Source organism: Delphinapterus leucas, chromosome 10, assembly GCF_059928025.1.
Source record: "Delphinapterus leucas isolate spDelLeu-1000000601 "Yukka" chromosome 10, BTC_Dleu_Yukka2, whole genome shotgun sequence".
Classification (NCBI taxonomy): Eukaryota; Metazoa; Chordata; class Mammalia; order Artiodactyla; family Monodontidae; genus Delphinapterus; species Delphinapterus leucas.
This window is the reverse complement of record NC_143138.1, coordinates 34,096,059-34,113,602: the sequence shown is the minus strand read 5'-3', so window position 1 is coordinate 34,113,602 and position 17,544 is coordinate 34,096,059. Positions and strand designations below refer to the sequence as shown.

General features: G+C 51.3%; 1 protein-coding gene across 1 annotated transcript; it reads right to left on the bottom strand.

Annotated features, from left to right (window-relative positions):
• Positions 1 to 15,282: 15,282 nt before the first annotated feature.
• On the bottom strand, positions 15,283 to 16,952 carry LOC149748196 (uncharacterized). Its single transcript, XM_089918769.1, has 2 exons — positions 16,826 to 16,952; positions 15,283 to 16,727 (listed from the first exon to the last, which is right to left on the bottom strand). The coding sequence occupies exons 1-2, from the start codon at positions 16,900 to 16,902 to the stop codon at positions 16,181 to 16,183; spliced, it is 624 nt and encodes a 207-aa protein (XP_089774895.1). The 5' UTR covers positions 16,903 to 16,952; the 3' UTR covers positions 15,283 to 16,180.
• Positions 16,953 to 17,544: the final 592 nt, after the last annotated feature.

Genomic DNA, 17,544 nt, shown 5'->3' with positions numbered 1-17,544 from the left:
CCGTGTAGAAAGTGCCGGGGGCGGGGGAGAGTGGACAGCCTTGAGATGACCACAGTGTCCTCCGGGGACTTCTCAACTCCTCCCCTGCCTGCCCACCCCATCCCTGCCCCACCTGAATGGGGGGAGGGGTAGCTGGGCAAGGAGAGCCAAGAGCACAACAGTTTCCTGTGGCTGCCGTGGGGTGGGGTAGGGCGGCCAGAGCTGAGGTCTCTAAGGGCCCAGAGATGTTCTGTGCACCTGGGGGACAGGGGCTTCTCCTGGCTCTGCTTCCTTTCTCCCCTGTGCCCTTAGAGCCCATCACCCCAGGCCTCCCACTTTCTTAAGGAGGCCTTTATCCTTCTCAATTCTTTCTTCTCAAAGGTGCTGGGGGAGCCCTGATGAATCAGGCCCCTTCCCCAGGGACCACATCATTCCTCAGACCCTCCAACCCCACCCAAGGGCTCAGGGCAGGGGGCGGATTGGCTGGGAGGACCCCTTCTGCTAACACCACCTCCACCTGGCCTGCACGTGCCCTTGACTTCAGATGAGGGGTTGAGGGGGAGGGTGGGAGAGATGGTAGGAGATGGAAGGGGTGGGCCAGAGAGACGAGGCCCTGTGGCCGGCGGGCCAGCCAGGAGGTGTGTTTCAGTGTGGCACATGGGAGGCCACTCCCCTCCCCCAGTCTGAGGGCCCTCTGGACCTGAGGCCATTTAGCTATCCCAGGCTCCTGGGGAGAGACACCCAAGTCCGAGGGAATGGGAAGGGTTTCTCTGGGCAGGGCCATGCCTACCCCGGGAAGAAGGGCTGTTGAACTTAAAGAAAAACACACAACATAAGAGTTGTGCGTTTAAGTTTTATTCAGGGACACTTACTGAGGACTGTAGCCCGAGAGACGGTTGCTCAGCAGCCCTGAGGAAACTGCTCCGAAGAAGGAAGAGGAGAAGCCAGCTATGTGATTTTTTTGGGCCAGGGTATATGTGCAGTCAAGTTTACATCTTGGTAAAAGATCATTGCTTATCACAAAGAACGGATATTTTGAGTTAATGATTTTAGTGCTTTCCTGTGAACGGGAAGATGCAAGAATCTGGGGTCATTGGAATTCTTCCTGGCATACGCGTCTAACTCTCTAGGGGCCCGTTTGTCCACAGCTCATTGTGCCTTATGCTGGTTTTCACCCCGAATTCCTCTCAGGGTACAGTCATGGGCCACTGCAGTGGGTTATGACTTAACCCTTGCAGAACTGGATGGTGAGCAAAGTTCTTTGTTCTTTGTTCACGGGGTAAAGGAGGGAGTCTCAGCAAATCACAGTGACCTGCCAGTCCCTGGGCCCAGGTATACAGCAAGACTATGTCCTCCCCACACTCAGCCCAGGTCTGGCTTCACTGTCGCCCTAACTGGGCTCCGAGAGGCGAGCTCAGGCACACTGGTGGGAAACACAGGGCTCCCTGCAGCTGCTAAAATTTCATAATCGCCCACGGTGTCCCTAGTGAAGTCCTTCCCTGAGGAAATGGGTCTCCGCTTGCATCAGGCTTCCAGGAGAAATGCCCCTCACCCTTTCCACAGAGGACTGGCCCCTCCATGCAAACAGCTCCCCACACAGAAGCCAGGGAGGAAAAGCCTTACAGATTTTCTACTTAGAAAACCAATTCTTACGTATGACAAAAGATGCTATAAACACTGTCTTTAAAAAGTGACAGGATAGAAAAATAATATATGTTATACAAAAAATAAATATCCAGGGACTTCCCTGGTGGTCCAGTGGGTAAGACTCTGCACTCCCAATGCAGGAGGCCCGGGTTCGATCCCTGGTCGGGGAACTAGATCCCACATGCCTGCTGCAAGTAAGAGTCTGCATGCCGCAACTAAAAGATCCCGCATGCCACATCGAAGACCTGGCGCAGCCTAAATAAATAAATCTAAAAAAAAACAAAAACAAAAAATATACAGAATGTATAAGGAACTCATAAAATCAGTAAGTAAAGGGTGTTAAAGAGAAAAACCACAGGCCCAAAATGGCACCACTTGTGCTAAAGCCCATGACAACTAACCTAGACTTAGCACCTAATTGCAGTCTCAACCTCCCCCAGGAACAATCAGTCAACCAGTCTGGAATGTTATGGTCAGCACTAATGAGCTAATCCCTCAGAGGAAGAAGAGGCCGTCTGCATGATAAAACCCTTTCTCCCCTCCCCCCAAAAAAGATGCCCAGGACTTAAGATAATACTTTATTTTCTTTTGCTAACAGCTCCCTTGCCCCCGACCCTTCCATTCTGTACAACTCCTTGGAGTGCCCTTCTAGATGGAATGCTGACAATTCATGAACCCCTGAATAAAGCCAATTAGATCTGCAAATTTACTGGTCTGAATTACTTTATAAGTAGGGCAACAACTCTACAGAAGAAACAGAAAAGGACAGAAATTAAAAAAAAAAAAAGAAAAAGGACAGAAATTGCAATCCAAAAAACACCCATGGAAAAGTTATACAGAAGACAGGATCAATTTTATTAGTAAATAGGAAAATGCAAATTAAAACAATTGAGAGAGGGGATCATTTTTGCACCCATTAAATTAATAAGAATTTGAAATATTGGTCATTTCCAGTGGTGATAAGGTTGTGAGAAAATGGGCAGTCTCAAAAGCTGTTGGCGGACATATAAATTAGCGCATCCTTTTAGGAAATCAATTTGTCCAGATTTATCAACTATTAAACAGGCATCCCCTTTCTGCAAACAATTCAATCATTCCTGGGGTCTACATGAGAAAACATAGTCACATGTGCACAGCGAGGTAAATAAAAGGCTATGTGTCACAACATTTTACATAATAATGAAACTGAGAAATAAATCAACTGACCCTGACAAGGAAAGGAGCTAAGTAAGTGATGTTTCCTCACTAGTACAGGGCACTGTGCAGCAGGTTGGAAAGAATGAGGCAGATCTGTGTGTACTGATGTACATAGATCAGCTCACCAAAACATTTAGGTGCAAAAAAAAGTCAAGCTGCTGAGTGACACATATAGTCATAGTACCTCATTAATATGAGTTAAAATGAAGATAAATCTATATCCATAGATACTGTGTGTGTGTGTGTGTGTGTGTAAAAACAGGGGAGAGTGTGTAAGGATTGCCTCATGGTGCTAACAGGAGTTAAGTCTGGGTAGGGGTGGGGGTGTGTGTGAAGGGGGACTTTCACATTTTACTCCGTGTTCTGCGTTGTTTGAATATTTTTACAATAAAATGCACTTGGGTAAAATAAGATGGCAATATTTTCATGACTGTTGAAGTGAGTGGATTGTGAGGACATCAGAGGTCCCAGCAGCCTTGCTCTCTCCACCCCTCCCCCTGCCCCAGGACAGCAGTGGAAGGCTGTGTGTGTCTGGTCCTGGCTTAGTCTCCTGGTGGCAGGAAGTCTCAGTGTCCTCTCTGGAGGCTCATCTTCCATGTGGTATCAGCTCAGTGCTTTGTGACCCCCTAGAGGGGTAGGATACGGAGGGTGGGAGGGAGATGCAAGAGGGAGGGGATATGGGGATATATATGCGCATATAGCTGATTCACTTTGTTATACAGCGGAAACTAACACAACATTGTAAAGCAATTGTACCCCAATAAAGATGTTTAAAAAAAAAGTTAAAAGCTGGGACTTAGCTAGTGGTCCAGTGGTTAAGACTCCCCGTTTCCACTGCAGGGAGCACAGGTTCAATCCCTGGTCAGGGATCTAAGATCCCGCATGCCACACAGCGTGCCCCCCCCAAAAAAGAATTGTTTTAATAAATAAAGTTAAAAGCTAAAAAAAAATTAATAATAATAAAGATAGTAGGAGTCATTTGGGGTCTGTCTTCTCTGTTAAACTGTGAGCCCTGTGAGGGTAGTGCACCGTAGCCTCTTCTTAAACATTTTTTGGGGCTAATAATCCTGGTGTTATGTGGACGCAGCTCAGGGATGTTGTGCAGACTAACCTTCCCAGAAATTTCACATCTCTCTCCCAGCATACCTTTGGCTTCTGGGAAGGAGCCTTTTTTTGTCCAGGCAAGAAGGTGAGAAGACGAGAAGGTTGCTCCGCTGGGTGGGCAGGAGGCTGGAGGCGGCAGCCATATCCTAGACCACCAGGGGGCAGCAGAGGACGGAGAACGGCGCCCACGTCCGCGCTGGAGCGGCAGCCTCTCTCTGCCCAGGTGTCCTCTCCCCACCGGTTGCAGGTGCAAAACCAGCCTGAGCAGTCCCAGGCCCTGATAAGAGGGACCCCCAATGCCAATCAGAGATCTCCCGAATTTGGGACTCAAGATAGAAAAGGAGCACTGAGTGGGCTCAGTGTGGTCAACCTCTGCCTTCCCTTCCATCGTGCTAAGGTTCAAGAACTCCCCACTCAGTGCACCTTGCTCTTCCCCGTGAGGGACAAGGGTGCTCGACCAGCCTGAATCTCAGAGAGGGGATAGACACCCTGACCACCACTCAGTCATGCAGCAGGCAAGACGGAGTTGTGCAGCTGTGCCTGAACTGATCTCAACCTGCACACTATGGACCCGTCTGAAATGGGCTCGGAGGGAGAAGGTGAAAAGACCTTGGGACATTCCCAGGGACGGATCTGGAAGCTCAGTGCACCTGCTAAAGACATTTTCTAGCTGATTCTACAAGGCCAAAGGGAGGGAGAGCTTCCTAGGATGGAGGCCAATATTTGCCTCTTCTCACACACCCTATGTGCACCAAGAGACAGTGCAAAAGTGAGTAAATCACTCTGCCATTTACTAGCTATATGTTCTCAGACAGAGCACACTGCCTCTCTTGGCCTCAATTTCCTTAACTGTAGAGTGAGGGAAATGCTAGCTGTCTCTCCCGGGGTTACTCTGATGGTTAAATAGAGTAAGCGAAGCGCCTTGCACAACACCTGGCACCTGGTAGGCCATCAGTAAGCCTGTTCCGGCGCCCCCTGCGGTCTCTGGTTACTGGTCTGCACCCCTATACCGACGCCGGCTGCAGTACCCCTGTTGGCCACCCGGAGGCGGTGTGGGACCACGGTGCTGGCTGTGCGCAAAGGCGGACTCGCTCGCTCTGGGAGAAAGATTTCTGAAGCCGGAGCAGAGGAATTGGAGCGTCGCGGAGAGACCGGATCTTACCTTCTCGCGTCAGAGTGGCCCTCGCAGTCTCCACAGCCCGGAAAACGCCCAGGGTAGGCAGAGCAGAGGCAACAGGTGGGGTGGGGAGCCAGGAATCCTCAAGCCGGAGGCCCGGGAGTCCTCGCCCACAGCCCAGATTCCCGGGCTGGCAGATTTAGAGACCCTACCCACTGCCCCACTCTGGATACCTTCCTAAAAGTATGGGTGGGAGGAACGGAGTACCGTTCAAGATGTCTCCTGGGCTCCTTCTGGGGCAGTCTTGCCTAGGCATGCATCTCTGACATGTCGGACTAAGACAAAGCTGGAGGTCTGGGTTAAGAAACTCACAAACCTGGAACCCATGGACATGGTAGTTAAATTCTGTCTTTGTTTATAATTTTATAAAACGCAAGTTGTGTCAGTCCTTTTTTAAAAAACTTCTCATGTGGCTCCCCAATCACACCACGTATATATAATCCCAAACTCCCCTCCAAGACCTACAAAGCCAGGCCTGACCTTCCATCTCACTTCCTTCCTCTCCCCTCCCTGTCAGGCTGCACCCCAGGCACTTTCCAACTCTCCATCTCGGCACTGGCAGGTACCTCTGCCTGGACCCTCTCCCTCCAGAAGTTTGCATGGCTCATTTCCTGACTTCATTCAGGTCTCTGTCTTCTCCCCAGAGAGGCCCTCTCTAACCCACCTTAATCTTTCCTTCACAGCACACAGGGCTACCCAGCCTAATACCCAGTCGTATTATGTGTCTGAGTTTTTTACTGTCTTTCTGTCCCAGGAGAATGTAAGTGCCGGGAGGGCCAGGCTCTTGGCATTCTGTTTCTCTGTCACTTAGTAGGAGCTCACTAAATATTTGTTGAATGAATGCATGACTTAATGAATTAATCTACAAAATGTGGAGGCTCAGGAAGAATCATGATGGTTAACAGCTCTATGTAAATTTAATTCAATATATATTATTGTGTGCCGATTTTGTGCCTACCGTACAGGCTTTAGACGTCATTGTTATTTTCATAAAAAGAATGCAGTGGGAAATAAATCTGATGCAGGCCCAAAGCTCCGACTGTGGGTGCCGTCCAGTCCATCCTCCTTCTTGCTCTCTTCGCGTTCTTGGAGCAGCGGGTACCCATTGTGCCAGCGGAGAGCAAAGCGCTCCAGGGTCCACAGGGGCGCTTCGGGCTGCGGTCCTTCTGCACTGTGCCCTGCCCCACTTTCAGCCCTCTGGGCCTGGAGCTCGAAGAAAGAAGGGAGAGCTAACCCCCTCTCCCCCTCCCCCATACCGAACTGCCCCACACTGGTCCCCCTTTCCCTGAGAGCCAGGTTGCCCGGGACTTGTGCCTCGGTTCCGGCCCAGGACCCCGGTTGGGGTCACAGGACAGCGCGCAGGGAAACACCGGCCTGGAGCATCGCGCTCCCCCAGCGGCTGGTGGAAAGCGGAGAGCCAGAGGGGCTGGAGGACGATGGTAGTGAGTGTCATCGAGACCGGGGAGGCGGGCTGCGTGGAGAAAGGACGCGGGGCCGGAGTCGCTCGGCACGAGGACAGCGGAGAGCAGCCCGCTCCGGGACGTTGGATTCCGATCCCCGCAGGGCGTCCCCGGGAGCCCCGGAGGTTGTGCGCGGGAGTAACAAGTGTGCGATTGCGAGTGCAATTGGCGTGTGCGCGGGAGCACTGATCTGCTCCTGAGGAGGCTGGGCGTAAGGCGCTTCACCGTCCACACAAAGAGCGCTTAGATGAGGACCATTTAAATTAGGGGGTTGGGGGAAAGGAGAGAAAGGTGTTGGGAGCCTGGGGAGGAGGATGCTGGGGTTAAAGGCACGATCTCGCCTGAGTCTGGGGCGCCGCTGCTCGGCGAAGGGACCCGCCGGGCGGGAAGCGCGGGGAGGGCGAGCGCCTGGGCCCGCTTCTTGCCCATTCTCCGCAGAACTTTTCCCCCTCCCGCTTTCCTCGCTCAGCCTCTCTCGGGGCGGTCTCCAGGGACTGTCTCTCACATCCATTCTCCTTTCCTCCTTGATTTATGCTGCAGAGTGGAACGACCTTCCCTGACCTCATTTTCATGACGGCGCGAGCACACCCGGAGCCGGCTACGCACATTCCGGAGCAGGCGCGCGCCGACACACACACACACACACACACACACACACACACACACGAGCCCCGGGCTGCTGGACCCTGTCCATCTCTGAGTTCACACCAGCTCCGCCACTGTTCTGGGCACTGCCGGGGCTGTGGACGCTCAAAGCATAGATCCTCATTAGCATCTGTCTTGGAATATCATTTGCATTTTATTCATTTCATGTCAAAACGCTCAGAACTCTCCCTAGCCCGCACCTCTCCCGGGGCTTGAGAGCCGTGGGCCTCCAGCTCGAGCCTCTTCCCGGTGGGCCGCACATTTGCTGGCGGCCCCCACCCCACTCACCCTCGCGTGGCCAGAGAACCAACCACCATCCGCAGCCCCGACGAGAGGGGCTAACGTCTCCTGAGCTCCTGGCAAGTTCCAGGCCCAGCGCTAAGGGTTTACGTGAAGGAGCTCATTTAGTCCTTACAACAACGCGAAGAGCTAAGCACTACGTTATACCCATTTAAAAACTGAGGAAACTGAGGCACAAAGACGGCTTGCTCAAGGTCACGGAGGTTAAAAAAAAAAGGGAGGCAGCGGAATTGAAATCCAAGGCGGCGGGACGCCCAAGCCGGAAAGCTTAACCACTTCGCCGCCCCGCCTCGAGCAAGGTCAAAGCTAAGGTAACTGCGACAGGAGAAAGTAGGTTTTCCTACATGGAAGAAAGTCGTTCTCTGCTCTACCGCGACCCTTCCCCCAATCCGGCCGCGAGGGCACCCGGGCGCATTCCCCGGGCGGGGCCTCGCAGAGCCCCCCTCGTCGGGCCGCCTGCGGTCCTGACCCCCTTCCCAGCTAGGGCTCGGCCGAGTCCGGCCGCCGTGCTTTCGGGGTCGTCTGTCGGCGCTGGCTAGTTAAGAAAAATAAACAACGTTCCAAATGGAGGCGATTCCTTTCAACCCAAGCTCCGCCGCCTGCCAGAGAAATGCAAACAGCGGGGGACGGCCCGAGTCCGCCCGGGCCCCCGCGCCCGAGCTGCGGGTGGGAGGGCCGGGCCGCGTAACCCGAGACGCAGCGCCGGCTCCCCGCGCGCTGCCCTCCGCCTGCCCCTTCGCCCCTGACCCCGCCGGCGGCGCGCCCGGCCCGCGCCCGCCTTCCCCGGCGCCCCCCACCGGGCCAGGACCCCGGCCCGCAGTCCTCGGCGCCGCGAACTAGCCCCCGCCCCCAGAGCCATCGGCTCGATCCCCAGTGCAGACCCGCCACCCGGGGAATCCCAGCCGAGTCCCCCGCCCTCGCAGCCACATGGCTCCCGTCAGCCACGCTCCCCTGCGGCGGCCGCGCGCCAGGCCTCTGTCGTATAGGATCACTGAACACCAAGAAAAAAAAAAAAAAGGGCAGGGGTGTCAGAAACCCGCCTAGCAAAGTATTCACTAGTGAGTTGAGCAGGGTTGGGGGGCTGCTTCCAGATACGTCCCCTCTCCATCCTACGGTGCGCGGCGGGAGAAGCTAGGGTCGCCACAGCAGGGTAAGGCCCCCCCGGGCCCGACAAAGCCGAAGGGGCAGCTAAGCTGGGGCGGGTGCTCAGCCCGAACCAACCAGGTGAGCATCGCTTCTCTCTTTCTCGGGGGCCTGGTTCTCCCGAAGTCCTCCGCGGCCACGGAAATCTGCGTCCCGGGCCGCCAGGGGGAGCTGTCTGGCGAGTGAGGGTGACCCCGCTCGCGTACAAACCGCACTTTAAGGATACGCAGCCAGGTGTGCTGTCCACGCAGGACACGACAGTGCCAACCTCATTTTTACTGCCGCGCGAATGACTCTAGGGAGTCGCTGTGGCTGATGTGCGGCTAGGCGTCGCGAACAGTCCTCGGGGCCGGGCGCGAGGATCGGAGGGAATCCTGGGACCCCGGCCCCACGGCCTCATCAACTCGAGAAGGGGTCGCGGCGCCTCTGGGCCTAACGGCCCCGCCATCAGAGTGGCCCAGGGATTCGCCGGAGCCTCACGCCTCGCGGCCACATGGCCGGCGTCCCCCCGGCCACTCTTCGAGGGGCCTGGAGTGTTGGGGAGAGGTGGTGGCGCACCCGCTTCCTCCGAATTCTTTCAGCGCAAAACTGGGCGGCGCCGAGATCGGCGGGAAATACCCAGGGTAAATCTCCCTTCTGCTTTGAGAGAGTCGCGGACAAGCGAAGACAGGGACCCCACGGGCTTCCGGTCCCCCTTAGCCCTGGCTCCTTTTCTCTGGACAGGCGTGTCAGTCTGTCGGTCTGTCTTTACTGCGTCCCTGCGTTCGATTTCCGGCTCCAACTATTGGCTGGGTTGGGAGCGGAGAGCTCTCCTGGAAGCAGTGCTCACCCACGTGCGCACTTGCTCGCACAGACGCTCGCCCACACGTCCAAGTCGGGGCCCCGGGTCGCTCGGCGCCGCTGTGCCGCTGAGCTCGTTGGCTGCCGCGGCTCAAACACCTCTCGCGCTTCTGGCATTGACTCTCCCCCGGTCTCTTGACCCGAACTGCAATCAATACTCTCTAACTGTGCTGGGCCGGTCATTTGCCTCCTCCCCACCCACCCGGCACACACGTATACACCGAATTAGAGATTTTCTTTCTCGCCCTTTCTTGAAGGGGCGAGATGTGAAACCGAGAAAATCTCTCTTTCTTCAAGGATTTCCTATCTGGGCTTCAAATGAGTATTTTTCTCCCGTTATAGTAAAGGGGAGGGAAAAAGTTTGTTTAGAGTGTAGGAAAAAGGAAAAGGTAGGCATGAACAGCACCACTGCCATCTCTCCCCAGTTTCTTAATTCGGTTCCTTTCCGCCAGCTGAAACCGAGCAATTCTGCCAGGAAGGAATCTGTTCCTTTGGGGTCCTTCAGAAAGGGCTACTTTGGAGACGGGCGATAGATAAATCTGAGCTTCCTGAATTACCACCACGACCAGCGCCCCGCCCAATCATTGCTGCACCGGAACCCTACAGTGTAAATGTGACCTTAAAGAGACCACTAAGGGAGCGGGTTTGACAGCCCAGCTCGCAGTTCCAGGGGGCAGCGTTTGACAGGTCAGCCCTCGTTCTCCTTCCCCCTCCCCCTAGTCCGGTCTTCCTCTTCCATCCCACCCCCGATCCTCGCGTGGGACTCAGAGCCGATCCTGGGGTGAAGACGCGGCTGACAGTTAAATTGTAATGTAGGCCGAGGGGGGAAAAGAGACCGTGTCTCTTTAACGGGCCCTGCAGACAAAGCGTCTCCCCTCGGAGCGAGCGGAGTCGGGCGCAGCCGCGCGCAGACCTGTCAGTGCGTCTCCCGCGCTTGGGAGAGAGTTTGCAAAGTCATAATTATATCTCTTAACCTGTCTTGCTCTCTGCAGAAGAAGGTCCCATTATATTGAAATGAGATTATTAGCCATCAAATACTTTCCTTCTCGGGAGTTTTTTTTTAATTCAAATGCCTTAACGACTTGGCAATTGCATTTTGATCAGATTTAGTTGGCGCCCCAGCCTGGCGCGGGAGCCAGGGCGGGAAGGCAGATGGGGAGGGAAGAGGGGATGCCAAAAGAGTTTGCACAGAGAAACAACCCCTGTCTTTTATCCTTCCCTTAGGTCTCATCTACCTGGTGGGGACCTCTGGATCTGGGAAGGAGGTGTGAGATAAGAGAAGTTGGGGCAAGGTAGGGGGACATCTTCTATTCCCTCCGGATGGTTGGCTTAAACCACTTTAATGAAAATGGAAAGTGAATTTCAGGCGGGGCGGATGTGGACCGTGGGGCGGGGACTTGGATGCGGAAGTCTGAGGGCTGCAGGAATAGGGGTGGGTTTGGGGCGCCAGGTAAGGACTGAGGCTGCAGCTGGTGGTCTCGTGGGCTTAGCCGTTTCCGCTGGAAGTTGGCTCAAGGCTCTGGCCAGGTTCCTAGTGGATGGAACTTCAGTACGTAATAAGTGGGGTTTTGCTCTATGCCCAAAGTCTGTCTGGCTTTTCCGAAGACTGTGAGCCCCTTGAGGGGGAAGCCCATCTTGTTTCCAGACCTTGGAACCCCTGTCCCTACTGCCAGCAGAGCCCTCCCCCACCCCATCCTCTCCCTGGACTGCGGAAGGGGAGAGGGGAGAGGGGAGAGGGGAGGAGGCTGTGAGGTGGAAGGCTCACAAGCTCTAATTGTAAAGCCCCTCACTTTGACTTCCCCTGGTGGGAGGAGCCGCCAGGCTTGTGTTTTCCTTGGCTTCAGCCCAGACTCAAGGAAAATGTAGGGGGCAAGACAAGTTCCCAGTCCCACCTCCCCACCCCCATCTCTCACGCATCACATATAATCCTGGTGCGTCCAATCCAGCATCTAGTTCCACCCCATCACCTTCCAGATGAGCAGTCTCTTCAAGTACTCAGGTAGCAAAATGAGGATCTACAATCCAGAAACTTGGCTTCCAGACCAGGCTAGAGCCACACCACCTTGGACCAGTCAACCCTTGTCTCTGAGCCTCAGTTTTTCCCTGTGCATAATGAAAGCCTTGGACTTGAGATCTATATGGTCCCTTTCATCTCTGACATAATTTTCCTATAAAGAAAGTTCTTAGTACAGGCGTAGTCATCTGGAAGATTCCAGGGAGGTCGTCTTACTACTCCTCTCCTCCCATCTCTTCAGAAAAACACCCGGGGTGGGGGAAGGGCGCATCAATTATGCTTTAAAAGCCTCCAAATATAAAAAACTTTGAGAACCTTTCAGTGTCTACTAAAGCTGAAGCATGATGCATACCTATGGCCCAGCACTTCCATAGGTAAGCCTTGCCCCAACAGAAATGCATACTGTGTTCACCAAAGGACATATACCCTAATGTCACATAGCGCTCTTCACAATAGCTCCAAACTGGAAACTTAACAAATGTCCATTAACAGTAAACAAACTGTGGTATAGTCACACATGGAACACTCTAGAGAAAAGAGAAAGAATGGACTATTGCTACATACAACACCATGGATGATTCTGACAATGCTGGGCAAAACAAATCAGACACAAAGGAATACATGGTTCCACTTATTCAAAGTACAAAGCGAGGCAAAATTAACCTTTGTCATTAGAAGGCAAGATGGTAGATGCTTGAGGAGAGGACGAATGGGAGGGAGTATGAGGGAGGAGTCTGAGCTGACGATGCTCTGATTCCTGATGTGGTTACACAATGTGTTTAGTTTGTGAAAATTCATTGAGATGTGCATCTCTGTTCAATGCATTTCGTGAATATATTTATTTAAGCCTAAAATTGAAAATTTCTTCTTCCCCATCCTCAGTCTCATCCACATACTCATGCCTTTTTTTTTTTTATCGGAGTACCGTTGCTTTTCAATGGTGTGTTAGTTTCTGCTGTACAACGAAGTGAATCAGCTGTGCGTATACAGGTATCACCTCTTTTTTGGATATCCTTCCCATTTAGGCCACCACAGAGCATTGAGTAGAGTTCCCTGTGTTATATAGTAGGTTCTCATTAGTTATCTATTTTATACATAGTAGTGTATATATGTCAATCCCAATCTCCCAGTTCATCCCACCCCCCTTTCCTCCCTTGGTGTCTATACGTTTGTTCTCTACGTCTGTGTCTCTATCACATACTTGTGCCTTCTAATGCGTCAAACTCCATACTGGCAGGAAATCAATTGCTAAAGTTGTATTTGGCCCTCCTGCCCTGTGCTGAGCACAGCAGAAAATCCACAAATGTATTTTAGTCCCTACCCTCAAAGCGTTTGCTGTTGGATTTGGAGGCAGATGAACACATAGGAAACAAATGAGGAAATATCCAGTGGCATAAAGTGAGTGGTTTATGATCGTTGTGAGTCCGAATTTGAATCCCAGATCCACCACTCACCAGCTGTGTGACCTTGGACAAGTGACTTCACCTCTCTGGGCTCCAGTATCTGAAACATGGAGCGAACCATACATGTATTTACTCATGGGTCTGTTGTGAGGATTCCTTCAGATAGTCTGGGCAACAGCATGGGCTAAGTGCTCCATAGATGTTAGACACTGTTCTCACCTGGGGTGGTGGCAGCTCTGGCTTGGGCTGCTCAGAGTTCTGAGAAGAGGGGGATGAGTTTAAGTTGGGGGAGGCAGGAAAGGCCTACTGAATAAGAGACAGTTTGAACTGGGAGAGGCTGATGAAAGGGGGGCTTTACAAAGATCATCTGGGGCAGTGGTTCTCAGCAAGGGCCATTGGCATTGTCTGGAGACATTTTTAGTTGTCACAACTCACAGTGAGGTGGCGTGGGCAGTGCTCCTAGCATCTAGAAGGTAGAGGTCGGAGATGCTGCTAAACATCCTCCCATACACAGGGCAGCCCTCACAACAAAGAATGATCTGGTCCAAAATGTCAGTGGCACCATTGTTGAGAAACCTTGATCTGGAGGATAGGATTTGGTGGCAATGGGAAAGCATTCCAGCAGGGAAAAGGAAGTCCTGATACAAACTGCGGCCAAGCAGCATTGGCGAATGTCCAGAAGTGCCCTTGTTCCAATCTTCATCCCTCAGGCTGCAAGTTCTTGTCCACCTCCCTGATTTCAGAACTTGCTGAGGGTTTAGAAGGCTCATCCTGGATCTGGTTTCTTTGCTGCTCTTAGGAGAGACTTGGGTAAAGCAGAGCAGATTCTCAGGAAATTTGTGAGGCCACAAGTCTCATTGGAACCACTATTGGAGGAAACCCCTAAGGTCTCAGGGGTCAGAGGGGGAGAGACTTGTCCACCATCATGTAGTGCAGCTGGGGATGCTGGGACTTGATCCTCAAGCTCTATTCTTTTTTTTTTTTTTTTTTTGGCAGTACGCGGACCTCTCACTGTTGTGGCCTCTCCCATTGCGGAGCACAGGCTCCAGACGCGCAGGCTCAGCGGCCATGGCTCACGGGCCCAGCCGCCCTGCGGCATGTGGGATCTTCCCAGACCGGGGCACGAACCCGTGTCCCCGTGTCCCCTGCATCGGCAGGCGGACTCCCAACCACTGCGCCACCAGGGAAGCCCAAGCTCTATTCTTGATGTACAATAAGTTAAGGGAGAAGGGATTGCAGAAATTGATTAAATAATCTAGAAGCAGAAAATATGAACTTTTTAAAAGCCAGAAGGAGAGTTGGGACTGAACTTTGGAAATGCCCGAGAGAATTATGTGATTCTCTAAGGACAAATATAATTCTGGGCTCTAAAACCATGCTTTATAGCCATAGGCTTCCAGAAAAGAGGAAATAGACATTGGTTAATCAAAAATTTTCTTTCCTGAAGCAATCTATGCCAGTCATTGTTCTCAACACCAGGGATACAGCACTGAATAAGAGAGGCAAAGCAAAACTTCATGGGGCATATGTATGGGATGGGACTGGGGTGGGCAGGAGGATGATAAATAAAACAATATATAATGTAATGTTAGGTATTTAATTGAGCACCTACTATGGGTTGGGTGTTCTTCATAAATATTCTCAATTTCACAAGAAGTTTTTTTTTTTTTTTTTTTGCCACACCCACAGGCATGTGAGATCTTAGTTCCCCAACCAGGGATCAAACCCATGCCCCCTGCAGTGGAAGCATGGAGTCTTAACCACTGTACTGCAAGAGGCCCCACAAGAAGCTTCAAGATAGGAATTCCTTCCCCCAATTTAAGATGGAGAAACTGTGTCTCAGAGAAAGTCAGTGATTTCTTCAGAGTAGAATGACTAATAAGTGGAAGATTCAGGATTTGAAACCAGGTGACCAATCCATGATAAAAAAAAAAAAAACACTTAGTAAATTTATAGGGAACTTCCTTAATCCGATAAAGACTGTCTACAAACAAAACCTTACAGCAATCATCGTGTTTAAAGACAAAATAGTGAAAGTTTCCTCCTTTGGATCAGTATAAGATACAGATGTCCATTCACAACAATGTTCTATTCAACATTGTATTAGATGTCCTAGCCAAGACGAGACAAGAAAAAGAAATAAAAGACTTAGAACTGAAAAGGGAAAGTTGAAATATTATTATTCATAGATGACATGTCATACATAGAAAATCCAAAACATTCTACAAACTACAAGAATTAATATTTGTACTTAGCCATCACTGAATACAAGTGATACACTTAGATAAATCTATACCAGCAACAAAAAATAGAAAATAATATTATAAAAGGAATACAATTGGCAGGTAAATAGCTAAAGAGTATGAGGGTTTTTTTTAATATTTATTTTTATTTATTTATTTGGCTGAGCCGGGTCTTAGTTGCAGCGTGTGGGATCTTCATTGCGTCATGTGGGATCTAATTCCCCGACCAGGGATTGAACCCAGGCCGCCTGCATTGGGAACGCAGAGTCTTAACGCCTGGACCACCAGGGAAGTCCTGAGGTTTCTTTTTGAAGTGATAAAATGTTTTAAAGTTGATTGTGATGGTTACACATATTTATGAATATACTAAAAACCATTGAATTGTACGCTTTAAATGGGTGAATGCAGTATATGAACTGTACCTCAATAAAGCTATTCTTAAAAAAAATTAAGAGTAGGTGTTACAGAGGCTCCCCTTCCTACACTACCCATCACCGATTTTTAGAAAAATTCAGTATAAAGAATAAAATTTTCAACAGCAACAAAAACCATCCAATGCCTAGGAATAAATCTAATGAAAAATGTATAAGACCTCTACCCTGAAACTATAAGACATTATTGAGAGAATTTAAAGACCTAAATAAATGGAGAGATATACCCTGTTCATGAATGTGAAGATTCATAATTTAATGATATCAGTTCTCACCAACAGATCTATAGATTCAATACAGTTCCAATCAAAATCCCATCATCAGGTTTATGGACATTGAACTCAGGTGGACCTGACTCCATGGCCCACTGGAACTGGACACTATAGAATAAAATCCAAGGGTCACAGTGTCCCGCATACACAGGGTTACAGGCAGCCATAGCTGAAAGACCATCAGGACCCTCAATCATAAGATCAGGACCCTGGAAAACCCAATCGGGAGTAGAGTGAGAAGATAAAATATATTTTCAGTTAAAACAGATCCTTACCATGCTTTCAGTAGACACAAGAGAAAGACCATAAGTGACTAAATGTATTTTTATTTAAACCAGAATGGTAGAGAGGACTGGGGTTTGTCACCCTCCACAAGTGACATCACTGGGGCTATGGCTTCCTGGCTTGGGAAGTGGCTCCCTCCCAGTGGGGTATAGGTGTGCAGGGGCTCCTCTGGCCAGCACTTGGAGAATGGGTTAAGAAATCCCTGAGGCCACACGCCCATGGGTACCGGCCTGCGTAGTGGCGTGGCACTGCAGGAAGCTCTTGACCTGTCCCGAGAGAGCAGCTGGGACTTAGCCTTGGCCTTGGGCTTTGGAGAACTCCGGGAGAGTTGAGATTTGAATGCGACAATCCCCGGAGAAGGCAGCTGCTTCCTTCTTGATGACAAGTTGGGGAGCGCCGGAGAGGCTAGGGAGACTGGAGGGGGCCGGGGGTGTAACACGGCCTTGGTCCTCAGGCTGCACCCACAGAGGCAGGACTCAGAGGCGTGGGGCACAGAGAAGCAGAGCCTATTCCCTGATGAGTGACAGGGCAGAGCCCCCAGGCTGCCCTCTGCCTCCCATCTCGACTCCTTGGGGTGCCAGGCTTTCCTAAAAGGGGGAAATTGCAGATCAGTTGAAAAGAGACTTAGAAGAATTTTTTTTTTAAATGCAGGCACAGTGCTTCCCTACCTCAATACAGTACTCACTCTGCCTCTTTCTGAAGAACGCTCTCTTCCTCCTGGATTGAGGACTTGACAGATTCTACAACAGAGTATCTCTTCATTCTCTCTGAAAAGAGAGTGGAATTGAGAGCTGGCGGGGAGCGAACTGAGGGCTCAGGATAGCAGTGAGCCAGAGGAGCTTTCAGAGGAGGGATGGGGGGCAAAGGGCAAGGAGAAGCGTGGTACCTTCAGGGTGGAGGATTAGAAGACCCCCAAACCCTCTGTCCCAACACACACCTCCAGTAGGGGAATCAGTCAGACTCACTGTTATATAGTCTGGAACTGAAAAGTGAGAGGGGAAGAGAGGAAAGATGTAACTGGGGACAGAGGGGGAATTCTCTTTTCCCACCTACTGAAGTCTTTTTGACTCCACAGAAGTCTACTTGGTATGCATCATAGTAGGGCCCCTGTCCCTACTATGATGTCACAGAAGGGTTCCAGCTGGTAAGAGCTGTGGACCCCAGGTTCTCCCTGGAGCCTGGAAGGTTCTGCCTCTTCCCCTGCTGGTACACTAGGAGCATCCTTTCCAGAAACACTCATATGCATTACCGTGTGCCTGCACCATGGGACCTGACCCTAAGAACGTGCCAGTCTCCCTGATCTCCTGGGACTTGCAGTCTAGCTGGAGAGAAGCTCACAAAGGACACTCTGTGGATCCCACTGGTGTGTACGCTGGACCAAGAGTGTTGGCACCAAGAGCTAAT